The sequence below is a fragment of the Parasteatoda tepidariorum genome, chromosome 4, assembly GCF_982258835.1.
Source record: "Parasteatoda tepidariorum strain Cologne lab strain chromosome 4, Ptep-v5.0, whole genome shotgun sequence".
Classification (NCBI taxonomy): domain Eukaryota; kingdom Metazoa; phylum Arthropoda; class Arachnida; order Araneae; family Theridiidae; genus Parasteatoda; species Parasteatoda tepidariorum.
Genome location: NC_141758.1, coordinates 67599478 through 67619416, shown reverse-complemented (window position 1 = coordinate 67619416; position 19939 = coordinate 67599478). Strand labels below are relative to the sequence as shown.

At 27.7% G+C, this 19939-nt stretch overlaps 1 protein-coding gene across 2 annotated transcripts; it reads right to left on the bottom strand.

Annotated features, from left to right (window-relative positions):
• Positions 1 to 3083: 3083 nt before the first annotated feature.
• On the bottom strand, positions 3084 to 19902 carry LOC107449191 (arrestin domain-containing protein 3). 2 transcript variants are annotated; one of them, XM_016064658.4, is made up of 8 exons: positions 19473 to 19902; positions 15717 to 15789; positions 14479 to 14626; positions 13971 to 14073; positions 12466 to 12722; positions 9927 to 10122; positions 8139 to 8284; positions 3084 to 5201 (listed from the first exon to the last, which is right to left on the bottom strand). In XM_016064658.4, exons 1-8 carry the CDS (start codon positions 19729 to 19731, stop codon positions 5154 to 5156), a joined length of 1230 nt encoding a protein of 409 aa, XP_015920144.1. In that variant the 5' UTR covers positions 19732 to 19902; the 3' UTR covers positions 3084 to 5153. The 2 variants fall into 2 exon arrangements, with proteins under 2 accessions (XP_015920144.1, XP_042908571.1); XM_043052637.3 differs by having other exon boundaries at positions 3341 to 5201; positions 19692 to 19876.
• Between the last annotated feature and the right edge of the window lie 37 nt (positions 19903 to 19939).

Genomic DNA, 19939 nt, shown 5'->3' with positions numbered 1-19939 from the left:
TTCTTTTGTATGGGTAAAAATATTGCTAGTACTAGTTTCATAAAGGCGTTGGTAAATGGTAGCAAAATCAAACTGAATTAGTCCCTTAGAAATGATATGAAATGAATAAAAGAACCATACATTAATAGTTTTTGTTACACAGCAGATCTTCTAACAAATTCTTTTTTAACATATGTACAAATACCTATGTACAGTAAAATTCCCTAGTTGAAAAAAAAATTATCAACTTGACTCAGATGTTTCTAACAGTTTAACATCTGGCTAAATATGTCATGCAACCACTTTCACAATACATGAAAACATAAATATTAGCCTTAAATGAAATTTACACAAAACAATAATAATATAAAGATATTCTTAATAAATATTGAGTCTTTGATTAGAAAATAAACTTTCAGCTATACCATCTTCACTTTTTTGTCACTTACCAGTAAAAAGACACTTCTTTTATTATCAACGATACATTAAATTACACTTTGTAAATTCATAGACACAATGCTATTTTAATGTATATTAGAACTTTAACACCTAATCATTCATTCAAATATAGCAGCCAAAATGTAATTCATTTTTTTAATACCCAGAAAACCACTTTGTAAGTAAGTGTCAAAAATTTTTCAAAATAAAAACCTTCCATTAACAACAGGTCATTTGATTTAACAAAAGTTTGTAAATTGCATGGTTTTGCAGTAATCAACATGGAGTCCTGTATGCTTTTATTTAGTTACAAAAAAAATTTAGTCAATGCAATTGTTTTGACTAAATAAAATATACTTTTATTTAGTCAAAAAATTTTCAAAACAAAAACCTTCCATTAACAACAGGTCATTTGATTTAACAAAAGTTTGTAAATTGTATGGTTTAGCAGTAATCAACATGGAGTGCTGTATGCTCTTATTTAGTTACAAAAAAAAAAGCGTGATAGCAAACAAGATTGATAAATTTCTTTCTACATTTACCAACCATGGTCTTTCGTAGGAAAATTTTATTCACTTTATTAGTAAAATGTTAGTCCCCTTCTGGTGTCTAGTTTGAAGTTAAAAACTGTGGCATTTGCATTTATCTAGACTTTTATTATTTATCAAAAATGGCTGCCTAGAACCAAATTATTAGTTTAAATGCATTTTTCATTTATAAAAGCATTGCATTTTTTCTCCAAAATATTAGCTTCAAACTTTTAATTATAAATAAATATTGATGCTCCGGCCTTACTATTAAAAGCATTTTGACTGCAAGGATCTGATAAATTAATAGACGAAGCAAAGAATTTTTAAAAGGTAAGAGTTACGCTTGAAATCAATGTTTATATTCAGAATGGAACAAACAGTTACACAAAGAAAAATGGCAATGTAATTTGATACTCAAATTATTTAAATTTCCTTCTTCTGTATTTAATGCAGAAAAATAAGATTTTTTTCTTCTTTTAAAGTTAAATTTAATTCATAAAACTGTCAGTGCAATATTTTGTCCCGCAATGGAGAATCATGCATCCCAGAATAAGAGTCGCAACTTTTTTTCACATCCTTCTATGACTTTTAGTGCATTTGATGCACTATAGTGTCTAAGCAAAATAGCTAAGGTGGACTATTAAGTTATTGTTTATATCAAGTTAATAGTAAAACTGTATTTTTAAAAAGATTTCCTGATATCTAAATTACCATGATTAAATGGTTATTTTAGCTGGATATTGATGACATTTTCAGTTGAGTGTGTATAGGCCTCAAAGATTAAAATAAATTCTAGAAATTTAAACATATGAATTGGGTGACCAAAACATGGACCAAGATATGATAAATGCAATCAATCTTAATATAGATGTTGACATTTAAGAAAATTGTACTCACAAAAACTTTTAATTGAACAGTGTGGCAAAAACGTAAAAGTTTTTAGTATCAGATATCTTGTTATTGAGAGTAAAAATGCTAACAATATTTTATATTTAATTAAATGAACAAAATGCCTTTCACTTATTTAAACATACTGTGGTTAGTTTTCTTTTATAATGAAAGCATGAAATTTTCTTTTACAAAGGAAAAGCTGTTTTCAAACTCGCTAAAAATGTAGTTAAAATTAAGTAATAAGATAATTGTGCAAACCGAAGATAAATGTAAGATCAGGAACTCTGAATTGAAGTTAAATATAATAAAAATAACAAGAGAGGTCAATTAAAATTTCTTCAAAATACATAAAATTTTTTAAATGCACTGTTATCACAATATTAAAATTTTACTTTGAAAAATAAAATTTTGAGCAGGATGGTCAGATTGAAATAACATCGTAGAAATACAAAGGCTTAACAGTTTGAAAATTATGTAGCACATAAATGTGACTTGAAAAATAACTAATATATAAAATGCTAACAACTTACATTGAAATCATAAAGGAGTTGTAAATGATTATACAATATGTAAAAAAAGGAGTATTTAATAATGTGTGGAATGGAAAAGTATTCTCTTATACATATTAAAAAACGCAGTGAAACTTCACTTATCCATTCCTATATTTTATTTTTATCACTAAGTGTTCTAAATAATACTTAAAAAATGGAATACCAATATTAAAGAATGCAAATATGTTTTTGAGGAAAAAATTTGCAAATGTTTCTTTGTTTCTAATTCTTTTCAAGATAAATAAGGAAACCTTATTGAAAAATTTCTGGTTAAAATAGATTTTTTATTCAATTTATTGTTAGCTGAAATAGTTAAATAAGTAATTGCTAAATTGAAAAATACTATTTATTAATAGAAATTAATTTTCAGTTTTTCATTATTGAATATTAAAACATTTTCAGTTTTTCTTAAAATTCTTGTATGTTTACAATAGTTTAAAGATGTATGTTAAAAATAAATTAAAGAATAAGTTATAATTATATATATGTTAAATTAAGTATATACTGTGAAACCTCACAACCAGGACACTCCGACAAAATTGAGGCCCTTAATTGAGGATATTTTTTAAAATTTCCTGTGAATAAACCATTATGCACTCCTCTGCAAAGCAGAAACTTCTCAAAACTGATGCTGACAGTCATTTATACATCAAAATGTTATTTTCAATCTCAAAAATAACCTCTTTTTCCATCATTTTTTAAAGTAAGTAAACGTTTTTGCTTTAACCATAACTAAAAAAATATTGTTTAGCCATTTTACTACTAAAGAATTAATTATCTTCCTTTCCCCTCACAAAGAAAAGAGAGAAAGTGATAAAGTTCCAGTGAAATCTTTCGGACAGCATTGATTTTTTCATCAACACAACACAGGTTATGAGACCACACATGTTGAAATGACACACTATAGATTCCCAATTTTCCTTCCCCACTGAAAATTTATTTATTTAAAAATTTTTTTTTTAAACACCCATACTTAATGCAGTTGGGTTAAAAAACAAAGCAAAAATGTAGTCCTTGAGGTGACATATAAATCAACATTTTATTAGACAATTGACAAATGATAGCTAGTGAATAAAACAACTCCATACGTCTTGTTGCATTACAGATAAGTTTTTCCCCTATTCTTTTCTTACTTGCATCATAGGAGGTTTACATTCAAGGAGATATTACACGATTTCCAAATAAATAAATTTGATACACTTAACTTGAGAAAGTGTTATCAAAGGAGATAATTTTGTATATCTTGATGAGAATATTGAAAGTCAAAAGATTGATTTAAATATTGACAAAACTGTTGAAATAGTTGCAAATAATGGAGACTAGAGTGATAATAAAGAAGCTGACACCTAATTGATGCTAACTGAAAAAGTGATGCTTACCTAATCAGAAAAATGCAATTGGCGAAATGATTTAAAAGTTTATCATGAATATATGATAAGTTGCAGTCACTTAAAACAAACTTCTATCACATCTTTCTTTTCAAGTGGGTAAATATCAATGAACATAGTTATTATAGATTATTTAATTATTTCTATATTATTGCAATTTTTCTAAAAACTATTTATGGTATTAGCTTTCATTATTAGAGTACTCACCCCATAAACAGGCTTTTTTCGGTCCCAAGAGTGTCCTCTTATCTGAAGCTTCACTGAATTACATACCAGAGTTATGAATTCAAAAATATTATAAAAATATTTTATAGCAATTATAAATGGAAAATATTGCATTCAGAAAATATTGGAAACTTAAATTCGCAGTTATCAGTATAATAAAATTTTAGTATTTTATGGACAATAAAAATATCCTATTCTAAAATTTTTATATGCTAACACAATAAAATAGTAAGAAATTTATTTTATGTTGCAAAATCGACTGGATATTTGAGTTCTTCCGTTGTAATAAATAGGAAAAAGCTTATTATGTCAAAATCACTTAAAACATATATTTAATATTTTTAAAGATCTGTAAATATTATTACATCAAAATTTAATTAAATTTACCATATTGTTTTACGTGGAGATGGAACATTCAAATGTAAAAAAATTTTGTATAAAAAATGATAGTCTTGCTTGATAGACATTTTACATTTTTAGAACGGACATTTTTAGGCATTTGGACATTTTTAGAAAGCTGTAGGTAATGTCTTTTCTTTAATGCATACTTTTTTTTCGATGTTTATTTTTTTAAAATATAGCTTGTAAGATCTGCCAGAACCAATTTTTTTCTTCTTGTTTTAAATAAAATAACAATGATTAAAATTAAATATGGCAAGAATCTACCTCAAAATATATAAAAAGAAATTCTAACATAATACTATCACACCTTGTTTGAAATTAAATAAAAAGAAAAAAAAAAAAAAAAGAAAAAAATTATTTCAAACTAGAAACAATAATACAGATCTAATTAAAAAAATAATAATAAATAGCACAAGCAATAAAATCAAAGAACACACTATGCGTTATTCAAAGAATGTAAAACAGACTAAAAGAATTAAAAAAAAATACAACTTGTTCATTTTCCGATGTTAAATATTCTGTTATTAAAGCGATCGCTGTTCAGTTGAGATTTACATCAAAACAATGCCATTACACGTATACAACTACACTGTGTTTCAAATGCATGATCCAAACAGGGCGTAGAGCTAGCAGCCAACTTGGTTGTGCAATTTAACTTTAAAAATGTAAATCAATTCACTTTTATTTAAAGAAGTGAATTATGACTTGGTCATTTGGCTTGAGAATAAAATAAATGGAAAAAGTTGCTTTCACCTAATTCCGACATTAGAAAACGGCTGTTCACTGTGCGGGTCAACCTAAAATAAAAGCAAAAAAAAATATTAATTAATTATTAAATATATTATAATTAATTTTTATTAATTTATTATTAATTAAAAGTTGTTTTGATGTTAAATAGTGATAATTATTAATATATTTTTTGAATTCCAAAATTTGATAGAAAAATTAAGAAAATAAGCGAAATAATAACATTTATGCGGAATTAATACAAATTCCAATTAAATGTTTCTAAATTACAACAATCAGTAAGCCTTAATCTCCAAATACAAAAGTGATTCCCGAATAGCAAATGATTTGTGAAGCTTTAAACAACATATTTAAAGAAAAATAGAAGCATATGAATTTTTTTTTTTGGTGTTCCATATTCTAAAGAAGGTTAAACAACTATAATGATTCGGCATTCAACGACTTCGAATGTGCCTATCAATGGACATTTCTAACCAAATTTTTTCATGTATTTACTTTTGGGGTTTCTTTGATTACACGTGTTTGGATCATTGCGCAGTTTGACACCAGGAATTGAAGCTAATGAACACAGAGCCAGTTAATGTCGTAAGTTAGAATTTGCATTTATTTCAAATTTTGAGATATTCTTAACAGTATATTTTTGATAGACTTTGTTGATTTAATACAAATTAGAAAGGGCTTAAATAAAACTATTACTCATACTTCAATGCTGATTTCTGTTGGGAGATGTTCTGTCTAATTTACTAATTTAAGTAAAGTTATTGTGGACCTCCAGATCATGAAACTTTGCAGTCTTTTTGTGGCAGAGTATGAGAGCAACAGAGTATGCTCCTCATAACATGTGGTTATTTTTAAGCACATTACGGTGGTCATGCTGTGACACATTATTGGTGACCACACTGTGGTTATTTTTAGGCACATCACACTAATAGTCAAAGATTAACACTAATAGTCAAAGAAGTAGTTTAACTAGATGTAAAAAGTTGCAGATGTAATCATACAAAACTTCTTGTAACAATTATTAAATAAATAATAAAACAAAATCTTTTTATCATTAACCTACATTTGAATAAAATAGTTCAATAAGGTTGTGATGCTAAATTTGGCTGAGTTGAACAATAAATAATTAGATAATGAAATGCTGATAAAATAAATAAAAATAAAATTGTAGATGATAAATTTCTGATCTCTCATCTGATATAACTGTTATAGCTACATTTTTTTTATTGCAATTACCACAAACTAATTTGACCTTCTGAATCTAAATTTGTTAATAAAAAGCAAATTATCAAAAAAAAAAAAAAAAAAATTTATAATTTTTTTAAATTTATTTGTAATTTAAATTAATAACTACCACAAGTTATAATATTTTAAGTTAGCCTCTTAAAAATAACTAAATAAACAAATAAATAAATCAGTATAAAGAATAATCACAACATTACACAAAATAATTTACTCTAAAAATTTCAGGATGCAAAACTCAACTTCAAATTAAATAATGAATATTTACTTCCTTATTTGTAGCTATAACAACTAATTAAACATTCGGTGAGGCTTTTTAATAGGTTTTATAAACAACTACTCATAAATTAAGAGTTAAGCTATAAGTTTTATTCTTTCAAACTAGTTATTACTTTAAACGAGAACAAAATAACATATGTTATTTTCTTACATTTCACGCATGATTTTTTTATTATTTTAAAACCAAAATGACATTCTACCATGCAATTAGCAATTGAATTTATACCAAGTCTTTCCATTCGATAAATTTTATAAGTGGGGTAAACATCACCAAAAATTCGTTTCTCCAACAATTTTTTATATTGTACAAGAAATGATTAATTTTTAAATACACTCTTTTAATGACTGCTACATAATAATTTCACCCAAAACATCAATTTTAATTTAATAACTAATACTTACTTAATAATAAAAAGAGTTAATATATGTATTTTTCATGAGAGGAGGAAAGTAAAATGGTAAAAAAATTTCTTTCTGATGGAATTCAATATTGTTTTACTATTCCTTGGTTAATTTTTTTACTGAATTTTATCAAAATTTGTAAATTTACACATTTTGAATTAAATTTTACTGATTAGTTTAAAAAAAAGTTTAAAAAAAAAGTGAAGCTTTAAAAAAAGCAATTTTCTTTTCATCAAGCTCTTACTAATAAAATCTCTGAAGAAGTACTTATTTCCATTGTAAAGCATGTCAGAATGAGTTTGAAAGATATATATCACTCAAATTTAATCACTTAAAATAAATGGTAAGAGAACTAATTTTCAAATAAACAAGTGGATTGATATAATCAAAGGAAGAATTGTAAAGTACAGAATTTAATATAAAAATTAAGCAACTATGAAATTTAGAAATAAATCTAACTGCAAAATCAAATTTTTTTTAAATTAAAATTATCTGACAGGGTTCCCACTCGATTTGCGAAGAAAAATTCCCTGACTTTTCCAGGTAAACTTCAATGAAAATTGAGACCACATTTTCATCAGAAAACTTTGATACTTTTATTTGTTTTGTGAAATATTAGATTTTCTGTGTAAAAAAAATATTAAATAAGGATGGGAACATTTTAGTTTGACTAAAATGTGAAATTTTTATAAAAAATAATTGTAATAGATGCAAGCATTATTTAACTCGAATCTTAGTAACTGACTGATAATTTTAAGACTGGTTATTTTTCAAGTATGTTATAAGAATGTCAAAAAATTGCTTATTTTCCAAGTATGTTTCAGGTTTTTGTCAAAAAATTGCAACCTTCCCTGATTTTTGGAGTAAAAATAAAATTCCCTGACAATTCCAGGTATTCCCTGTTCTCCCTTACCCATGGCAACCCTGATCTGAAGAATGCACTACACATTGATATACAAACTACATAAAAATATCTCTGTATATTAAATATTGAAAATAGTATTTCCGTCAAGATTTGTAAAGTGGCAATTTAATATAGAATGTGAAATAAAAAGAACTCAAACCTCTGAGTATGCAGGAGGAGGTTGATGATGAAAACTGTGAACATACGCATACATGGGTGTAAAACGTGTGTCCCCAACAATATTGTCGTCATCATCATCTGCAATGTCCACAGAACCTTCGATACACTCTGCATAGGTAGGTGGTGCTGTTAACGAAATACAAATTTACTAAAATACATCTTTTTGCAAGTTCATTGTCCTCACTAATCTTACTTGCAAAAGAAAAAAATTATGATTTTTAAGTAAACTTAGTACATTAAATAGTAAAAATATGCAACATTTATTTCTCATCACATAACGACTGACAGCTTAAGTGTTGAATTATTAATCTATAGTTGAAAGAATGAAGCAGAATATTCAATAGCTTAAAATGTTAACATTATTACAAATTCAAACATTATTATAAATGAAATAGCTGCAATTAAAATAGCTCAGATTTAATTATGGCAAACAAATTTACATTAGATATTCTAAAAATATTTTTTGTACTTAATTATATTTTGAGTGAATTTAAAATCTACCTAAAAAAATAATAAAAGCTTTATAAAGCTACTTTCGTTGAAGTTTTAAATCTAATTATTACAACAATATTTATGTGTAAATGTTACAAAGGCGTGGATAGCTATTATTTTTCAATTCAAGCAGACCATGTCAGGTAACCAACTTAGCATTCTTCAAATAAATTTCAGGCTATTACTACTTTTTAATATCCCAAAAGAGTTTTTTTTAGGATGCAGCACTATAAACTAAACAAAAAAAATATATGCATTTAAAATGTAAAAGAAACACTATCAATTGCACACATTTTATTAAACTCATTCACTTATAAAAAAATATAGATAAAAACAAATTGGGAAATTCATCAAAAAAAAAATTATACCAAAATTTTTTTTTTCCTAATTAATAATGTAAGTAATTAAGGATACAGTTTTTTTTCTTTAATTTCTTAAAAGATATTGATAAATAGCATTGACACATTAGCCAATTTTCTGTGAATAAAATGGATAAAGTCTAAACTGCTAAATCATAAAAATGGTTTAATTATTCACAAAACCCTTCTAGAATAATTCTTGCCTTTAGTTGCAGAAACAACCTTAAATTTTTTCCAACAGGGTGCATAGCCAAATCTTAAAAATAAGCACCTTTTAAGTAATTTTTAAGCATTAAAATTTTTTTAAGCACTATATACATAACAAAATACAAAATAATTTTTAAAGACTTTACATGATCATGATAAAATAACTAGTTTTTGACAAAGGATTCCTTTCTTGATTACATTAGCCATCATTAAAAGATATTTTTCAGTTTGATTTCAGAAATGAATAAGAATCTCTTGCAAAATGCAGCAGAGTTGCACATAACAGTGCAAGAATAAGCCCCACTGAATCCAGCTCAGTATAGGCAAGTGCGGACCCGTAAGTTTTTCATCAAACACGCAAAATGATTGGCGCTTTCATATGCTACGGAACAACGGTATGCCGAAATGCATCGTGTTTGAATGAATTGTGAAAACGCTGAATAGAACAATGTGAAAATCACACTTTTGCATAATATGTGGCGAAAAATCGATATGGTAAAGAAAAAATAATCCTGAAAAAGGAAAATTAGACACTTTTTAAAAACACCCAATAAAAAAAGCACCTTTAAGGGCTTTAAAAAAACGAAAATAAAAAATAAGCACCTTTAAACACTTTTTAATAACGCTATGCACGCTGTTCCAAAGAAAAAAAAAGTCACCATCTGCCTGAATTGACATGAAATAGATCAACAGAAAGAAAAAAAACATACGTTCACTTGGAATCATTGACAAGTCAATTTCACTGTATGGTGGAGCAGGCTGATAGTACAAGTTACCACCAGGTTCTCCGATATTATCTAATAATGGAGGTACTTGACGGTAGTTGATAGGGCGTAATGGTACGGTTCCAATGAGAACTGGCAAGTCCATACTTAAATTATAAGCACCGGGTATTTGAAGGGATATCTGAAACAAAAGTTAAATAATTTTATATAAGACATTACAAATTTCAGTTACTAGTATTTTTTTAAAACTTATAAGTAAAAGACTTGTTTAAGATTAGGTGCATTTAAGATTAGGTACATTATTTAAGATATTTCAAGCATCACACTTAATTAGTAACAAAAGAACAAGAGCATGTAAATCTGAAAACAGTGAAAAAACTTTGTCACTAACCGCTGTTAAATGAATAAATATTTGAATTTGAAACATAACAATCAGTATTAAAAAAAATGAATATTAAAAAAAAAGTTTAGTAACTGTTGAAAAAGTTATTGAAAATCAATGAATTATAGATTTGATATGAAAGCATCGAAAGCATAATTTTCAAGCCATAATTTTTGGAAATGATAAGAAATAATTTAAGAACAAACAAACAAAAACAATAATAACAACACATAAATGAGATTAAAAATGCAAAAAATTTATAATTCATATCATGATAAAAAAATATGAAATTTTTTTCTTCTTTAATATTTAGTAAATTTAAATTTAATATTTGAATAATTTAAAAAAGTAAAATTAGTTTTAAGGCATGTTTTTTCATAAGATTTAAATACACATACAGAAGTGTAACATCTTAATTTGACCTGCATTTATTGTTTTTCTTATCCATTATTTCAAATGGACAATATCAGAATGACTGAATAATTTTGGAAGTTCATTATCAGTGCAACGAAACATAGCACGTCTATTACTAATTAAAGAAATTTGAAGGTACAACGTCAAAAATGATCAAGTCAAATATGTAATAATGTTAAAAATTTATATCTAGAAGTTTTATAATTTCATTGCCATTTTTCTACTATGTGACTTGGTCAGGTTTGGTATTTAATTTTATAACCGTCGTTGAATAGCTGATCCAATTGTAAGTTTGTGACTACGTAGCCTTATAATTTTGAGCTCAATCCAAGACAAAATAAATTCTAGATTAAGGTTTTAGGGAAATTTTGCCTTGGTGGAGGACTTTTTAATGAAACTGACTCGCATTTGCATAACACAGAGAAAACCACAAAAATCTCCTAAGTTAGCCAGACGGTAAGGAAATTCTAACTCAGGATTGTCAACCATTAAGAAGGTTTTATGTCAGCACTGTGGTTAGTGAGAGTCGGGTGCAGCCATCTCTAGGATTCGAAAAAAGTATATATTTTAGTACATATGTATCTCAGTATATAACATATACAGTGGAAGCCAGTTTTACGTTGTTCGTTTTGTACATTATCTAGCTTCCTATGTCATTTTCTGCTGGGCTTTGAAAATTGCCAATAAGGATAATGTTAAATATTCCCGGATTTTATGCTAGTCTAATTAAGAAAATCCTGTTTTATACAGTTTTTTAACAAATCAAAATAATTTTTTCTTAAGCAAAACCTTCCTTTCTTGACTAAAAAAAATTTGAGTTGTTTATAAGCTTTTTGAAGGTTTTTCCACATTCTTTTTATTCTATCTTATTGTCCTTTTGTCTGCGAGAGGGGAAAGGAAATAGGGAAGCTTTAATTGTTAAATTTGCAAGTGGAATATTTTCATACAAACTTCAACCTTTGAATTTTGCAATTATTCAATTATTTAAAGAATGTTACATTAAATAAATGGTTAGGTACTCATTTAGTTAGGCAATAATTTTTTTCTTTATTCCGATGACTTACAAGATGCTTCTAAAGCAAAAATAAATGTTTTGGCAGTCCTGAATTTGATTTCTACATTGTTGGACAGTGTCAACTCAAATGCATTATAAATGGGCATAATAAGGCTTCATGCGATTACTTAATTGCTTCTTGGAATGCAATAGGAACAATGGCCCTTAATAGAATAAAATTGCATGTTTAAAGATCTTCCGAAGTTGATAACACATATATCAACTGCGACACACATTCTATTACTTTACAATTCTTTTAATATCTCATTTAATACCTGCTCCCTATAACAGTGATGAAAACAATGAAGATGAGAAAAATATTGAAGGATATACCCACAACTGATTTAGAGTTTGAAAGTATAAAAAATCTCAATCCAAAAACATGTAAAGATTACACATTACACGTTTAAGAGATTACACACTACTTGTTTCCGAGGTTACACACTACTTGTTTCCGAGGTTACACAGTACATGTTTTCAATATTATACATTACATGTTTACGGGATTGCATGCTGTAAATGTAAATTTTCGAAAAATACACTTAATTTTTTTCACTGGGATTTTACGTTATCTTGTTTCACACGTTTTTAATGCTAGTAGGACAGAAAATGCAAAATTGTGGTTCCACTGTATATGTATCAAAGTAAAAAATATATTCATAACGTATTCTTACTCTGACAGCATAATCTACCCTTATTAAGCAACAGTTGATAATTGAAGGAGTAACAGCAGGAATTTTTAATAGCTGAGCATCCCAACTTGTAGTCCTACCAGGCTGAACAGCAAGACCAGTAACTATGGTATATTTGCTGTGCCTAGTTCTTGACTTTCCACCAGCCAAAAAAGTCTGAGTTTGGTGAAGAGTAGCATGTGGTATGATAGTTCGACTGGAAAGATTTTCAAAATCTGCAGTTATGGCAATGGATTCACCTGGAAAGCAATAACATTTTTTAATGCTTGCACAGGTTATTATTTCATTCTTAAAATAAAAAAGCAAAACAGATCAATTTAAAAAATTATTAGCAAAGGTAAAATCCTAGTGTATGCTACACGCTTGGCATGATTTTGAAAAATGTCGCCAACTTCTAATGGGTGATCATGCATAGCTCATGACGTCTTTTTTCATCTGTAGTACTAGAGTACATAAGCTTCAGTTGCAGATGGTTACGGTGTATTCCTACTTTTTGTTGTCTATTTGTTACTCTGTTTATCAGAGTATAATGTGTCTGTTTTTTTTTTCTTTTTCATATTTATTATGTTTTAAAATATATAATTTTTTCCATGGACACTTTGATTCGCCTTATTGAAAGTTAGTCTTTATTTACATTAACATTCTTGAAGTTATTTCGGCTGTCAGTCCTCTCAAACATCGCCAAATTCAGTGTGTAATGCATACTAGAATTAAGACTTATAAGATTAAGAAAACTTCAAGACATGATAAAATCAAATTATTTTTACAGAGATAATAATAATTATTTTATACAAAAGTATGTACCAAAAAAGGTAATGATCAATTCATAATAGTTAGTCTACATTCAAAACAAATTTATGAAACAAGTCAGTGCAATAAAAGTTTTAATACCATATTTTTGGAGGTAACAAAAACAGGGAGAAAAGGATTTTAAGCCATGCACTAAGTGTAGGGCTGTTTTCTCAATTGGCTTATATTTTAGAAGTCTTTACTCAGAATCTATCTTCTAAAACCTATCACAAATCCCTTAGGCATTGCTTGATAATTGAATTCAGCTAGTACTAGCAGCGTTTTCAAAACATAACCTCTTCTTATACTTTTTAAAAGTTATGGACTTGTTATAATTTAGATAGACCATTTCAGGAATCAGGCACAACAACAGTAACTGCAAGTTTATGTGGTGGAAATTGACAATGACATCCAACGTGCATATTAAATTTGATGGTAAGCTGAAGAGCAATGCCCAATAAAATTGTTTTGCAAGGAGACATGAATGAGATTAGTTAAAAGATTAAAGGATCCTCATAGAAAAAAAAAAAAAAAAAAAAGATCAAGGAGCATTGCCATGGAGAAAGCAATAAAAAAAAGAGAAGAAAACTACAACCAAAAAGTAATATCTAAGAAAAGAAAATGCAATGAGTACATATAGTAAAAATAAAATGGCCAATATGTAAAATAGGTATAGCTAGTTTAAACAACAACAATACCAGGACAATAGCCTTTTCGATCTGTTCTTGCATATAATGAAATTGGCCCTGAAGTGCAACACCAACAACACAAAACTTTTTCCATGTTGTTTTCAACTGGGACCTGTTAAATATAAGACTATGTTTATTTAAGAATATCAGAAAACTGCACTGAAATTAAAGTAAACTAACTTTTTTCATTTAAATTAATTTCATGCATCTCAATAAAACTCATAACTTTTCTTCTTTAGCTATTAATTTCAACAAATTTATCAAGCAAATAGACACAAGAAAAAGAGTTCTATAAGAAAATGTAAATTTAAAATTAAATATTGATAACTATTTATCTAATTAAGCAGTAAATAAAAAAAATTATGGAGCTCTCATTTTTATAGATCGTTCTATCTCGTTCTCAGAGACTTAAAAATATTTTCTTTTTTTTTTCAAAATAAATAATAAATATTTTTTTTTTTACAAAATTAGACATTTATTTAATTATTTGATGCAGAATCAGCTAAAAAAAACTTACCAAATATTCATTTCGATTAATATCAATTGGACAAATAACAGTAAAAGCTTTCTTGGCTTTGTGGTTAAAAGTCCAAGGCTTTTCCATCTCTGCTTTCAGCCAGTATCGTATACTGCCATATTTTCCTTCAAAGGATGTAGAAATCCCTCTGAAATTTCATGTAATTAAGATTTTATTTTGCAAGTCTAATGTAATAAGTACATAAATGTACATTTAATTTGCAAGTCTAAAGTAATGAAATGAGAAAATTTCTAAACAAAAAAAAAACTGATATTTTACCTCTTACTGCGATGAATAAAATTTTTAAATAGTTGAATTTTATTTAGACTTGGCAAATAGATATTTATTCCCTAATCTGTTCCCTAATCCCTGACTACTTTATGGCCCAAGTCATAAAGTAGAAGATCCAGATAACACAATTCTATAAATCACAATTCCTCATAAACAGTGATCTTTATAATATATTTGCATTGCCATGTTTATAGTTGGTAGGTTTAGTGATGTGTGAAATGTACTCTACAACACAAAATCCTACGGAATGCAAAGACTCATCTATCAAGGTTTGCATTACAAAGAACTTTAATTGTATTATAATACACTTAATTAATGAAATGAAACAATAAACCTATTAAATTATAAGCATAAGTAATAATTTAACACTAGCATAATAAATACCATTAATACAGACATGAAAGTGGATAAAGAATAAAAAGCCTGAGAATATCTATCAACTCAAATCAAGAAAAAAAAAAAAGCGTGTGAAACTATTTTGCACAAAAAGAAAGCACTAAAATTACTACACAATTACGACAGTCCAACAAACTGTTAAGTTTTATATAAAAATCATGATTATAGAGAGCAAAATAATAATAAAGCAAAACAACAAAATAATGCAGAAATATTAAAAATTCCTCGAATGTTTAGAAAGTTGAAATGTTGCCAGAAGTTGGACAAATCTCATGCCAGTTAATTATATAAACTATAGCGTATATATAAACTTAAACTTTAGTTAATTTTTCACTAGATTTGTTTGTATTTCACAAAATAAATTAAAAAATTATAATATTAGGTTATAGCAATATTTGACCCTGCATTGGATACAAAGTTTAAGGGTCCTTGAAACGAATAAGTATGTACCCTTTATGTTCATTACAAACTATATGCTATAATTACCTGTCTCAAGACATGGAAATATTCTAATACATAAAAACATTCAGAAAAAGAAAACTTATTCGTACCCAGATGGAAGCTGAAAGGAGAAATGAAATTCATGTCGACCTTCAGTTAGAACTTCACGCCCATCTCCAGTTTCTAGAGATAATAGAAACATAGAAATTTATTATAATCAATATATAAAAATGACATAAAACTGATATGAACTTAGAATATTTTAACAGAGCAGAATTAGTTTAGCAATCAACACACAAGATAGACAGATTACAAAAGTGTTTTTATTTTTTTAATACTTTATAGCCAACCTTGATTGTATACTGGTCAGATGTTTAATAGGTTGTTAGGATCTAACTTACCCTTGATGAAACAATATTAATAATTGTCTACTACGATGTAAATTTGTGATACGCTAAAAAACACTTTTATATAAGTAGTACTGCACAAGTTATAAGCATTTAAGTAAGGAAAGAAGCGTATCACAAATTTATCGAATTAACTTACGATATTGACAAAGAATATTCCCTATGCATACGTAGCAGAAACTCTCGAGCACGGCAGCGGGCGCTATAGATTATTAAAACTGATGTAGATTATTATTTTTTTAATATCTAAGGCTTCTTTTAATTTTTTGAAAAGAAAACAAAGAGTTCTTTTCAATAACTCTCAAACTTGTCTCTTAAAAATTAATAGCCTGAATTAAGACTAATTAAAACTACTAAGAACAAAAAGTAAAAAAAAAGAAAAGAAAAATTAGCTATTTGATTTCAGGCATAAATCTCCATATCTAAGGATATATTCCATATTATAAGCATTATTGCATAAAATTAATAACAAAGTCTTTAATGTATAATTTTAAGGAACCTATTTTTGCAAATTTTACTAAACATGTATGTTTCATTAAGACTTTACCTCAATAAATCTTTTCATGGCAAATTCTGTTTTTACCTCCATTGAAGCAGTGTTTTCATCATAGAAAAAAAATGGGTGAGAATTTCTCACCCTTTCTCAAAAACAGGGTGAGATTTCAGAAAGTTAAGTAAGATTTCTAAAAACTGAAAAAATACAAATAGACTTGAAAAAAAAAATTTCTTTCATTATAATACATTTTTAACGTCTTCTATTTTTTAAAGCATTGAATATTCTTGCTGCATCATCATAGAAGATTTTGCCTTTACTAGGTATTTGTCCATCTTACATTAGTGCATAAAAAATTTGAACGTCTTACATGAAAAAACCTTACCTGCAGTAAACACGTGGTTGCAGAGAAATGTGTTCTGAAAGGGGTTCCGTGGTTCGGAAGGGTTGTGTTCTGTTGTTCGAAAAAGTTCTGAACAATACTGGTAAATAGGGAAGCTAGATAACGGGGCAAATGTTGAAAATAATGAAAGATCCAGGAAGAAAAGTGAAATGGATTTTATTCTAATTGGCGTAATTCGAAGCTTTTTCCAAAATGTGAGAAATTCGCGAATTTTGAAATTGATTTATAGAATGCGCAAATTTTTCGCGGTAATCATTTTTTAATGCGAGAAAAGAAAAAAACATGCGAGATTCTCGCGTTGTAGTGAAAACACTGATTGAAGTATTAATATTTAAAGTTCAGAGAACAGTGATTTCAGACATATCTAGAGTAAGCTATAAAGTACTAAATTTTGAAAAAATATTTTCAAAATATCAAAATGAAAAAAAATTATTGGAGGGGAACTTAACAGCACAACGAAATCCTATTATAATTTGTTTGCATTTCGATATTTTTAATCTTTTTTTTAGAATTTTAAACTTTATGGTTTACTCCAAATATGACTGAATTTACTTTATTAAATTATTTATGGAGGTAAAAGATAATTCGGTGTAAAGGATTTCTCACATGGCATAGTGCACTCTTAAGCTGAATTTTTACAATAATCTCTGTCTGACAGCATTAAGCTTGCAGACACATCTGATTTTTATGAAGATAAAGTTGCACATTCACTCTGTAAATTCTGAAATAGAAAAATATTGCAGAAGATATATCTAAAAAGTACTTTTGATGATTCGACACTGACAAAAGTATATAGACAAACATAACTCTCAGCACTATTATGTGTAAAATTATATACACTTATGGTTATTTTACAATTACAAATATGTAAATTATGGAGTAACTTTAAATCACTAAACCTACAGTTTAGTTCCATTCCAGAATCTTTTTGAGCTATCGACCACAAAACTCTCTAGTACTAATATCTTTCTGCATGATGCTCTTAATAATAACAACCATGTATGCTACTAGTTAAAAATAACAAAAGCACTGTGTTTACAAAAAAAAACATAACTTTTTTAAAATAAATATGTAATAATTTTTGATTCTAAAGTAATAGGTGATTTTCTCGGAAAAATTATTTCCTTCCTTGCATTTTGCCAATAATCATCGCAATAAAGAAAATCATGAAATCCCAAACAATAATTGCCGAAAAAAGATCAACAACGAAATCACGCTAATGGGACTCTTCAAATGTGCGTTTCGTTTTGAGATTAGTTGTTGTAATAAAAAATATCGGATTTAAAAACTATGGTGAAATCAACAGCAATAAGTGCCAAAAATTCGATAGAATTACAGCCTCCTTAAAAGCAAATACTCAAATGCCCGATTCAAATTTTCCATGTTGTTTGAAATATAATTCAGGTGAAAATCAATATCAATAACTGCCGAAAATACACCAATTTATGATACTACAGTGTAAATTGAGCGTGTCAAAAAGTTATTATATAAATGCATGATTCTAATATTACGTGTAAATTTCTGTAGAAAATAAATGAAATTTTTTTTTCACTTTTCAAAAGAAAAATATTTTTGCAAGAGCTCTATAACGTTCTGCGACAATGTTGCCATGATTTTGAAATGGGGATAATGCTAGCAGTCCATGTTCTAGATATTTCCACTTTCCCAACATAAATTAAATGTTTTAATAGATTACTATTAAGATTTAGCTTCAAGAGGGAAGGCGACACTGTCATTGCTTGAGCAGAAATGGGCATGAAATCTTCGTAAATACTGAACAGTGGATTAATAGCAATGGATCATTGAGTAGGGTAAACTTATAGACATCATTATAAAATTTTTTTCTCTAACACCAGAACCAGGCAGTTTCACTTGGCAGGAACACGCACACCAATGAGAATAAATACATATAAGAAAGAATAAAAAAGATTCTCAAATCAGAACGTTCCCTCAAAAGAAGACCAGGGAAAATGGCCATGATCTGAGGCAGTAGGAACCACTAAGTCTTGGTAACTCACGAAAAGTGGCTTCCAAGAAACTAAAAAAAAAACACATCACAGAAGGGGTTGAAAATGACTAACCCGAAGGGTATAACTTGTAGCCAACAGCGGGTACACCTCTACAAGATATTTTCTTAAAAAATTTCAAGTTCAAAATCTATTTGGCACCATTGCAATTGGCTCGATAGATGATGATACGGAAATAAACCTGTGGAGTAAATGAAAGGGAATAAATTGTGGCCACCCTTTTGCTAACTATAACATAATTTCTTCTTTAAATTTTAACAAGTTATTAAACCAATTGGTGTTTTGGAGATTGTAGTTAGTATGAGCAGGTACCGATATGGTAATATCTCCCAAAAATGTAATGAATTTTATTTCTAATTTTTGTCAAAAAACTTCTAGTTTTTGTTTGTTATTTCGAAATTTTTGTTAGAGAACGGTAAAATATTTTTTAATATTAATAACATAAGACGTAAATAGACGTTACACCAAATTGTTCACTACTTTGAATCAGAGATTAACTGTCATTACATAGGTCTAATACGAAAAATTTCTTTTACCAGAGCCAAAGAGCACTTGTCTCTTCACGAAATATTCGATTTCTGCGTTATAATGTTCAGTGTACGCACCAAGTCGATTGCCTGTGCTTCTTGATTCTGTCCAGTGGACTTTTGCTACACCTCTCATTAGAATTCTGAGAGTTTTCATTTTCATGTCACCACGTAAATCCACAATACATTTGCCATTAACAAGTTCAGATGGATTATAAACAGATTTACCATTGTCAAAGACGATTTCAAAAACTCTTAGTTTTCCCATTGTGCAAATAAATATTATACTTTAATAAAAGATAGCATATTTATAGTAAGTAAAATATTTAAGTCACTAAATATAATAGTATCATGATTCAGAAAGTAATTATATGCCGAAATAACCTTTGGTGAAAAAAAAACAACAACGAAACCTTAACCATGTTTACATTTTATTATCAGTTACGGTTGCATGCTTATTCTATTTTTATCTGATG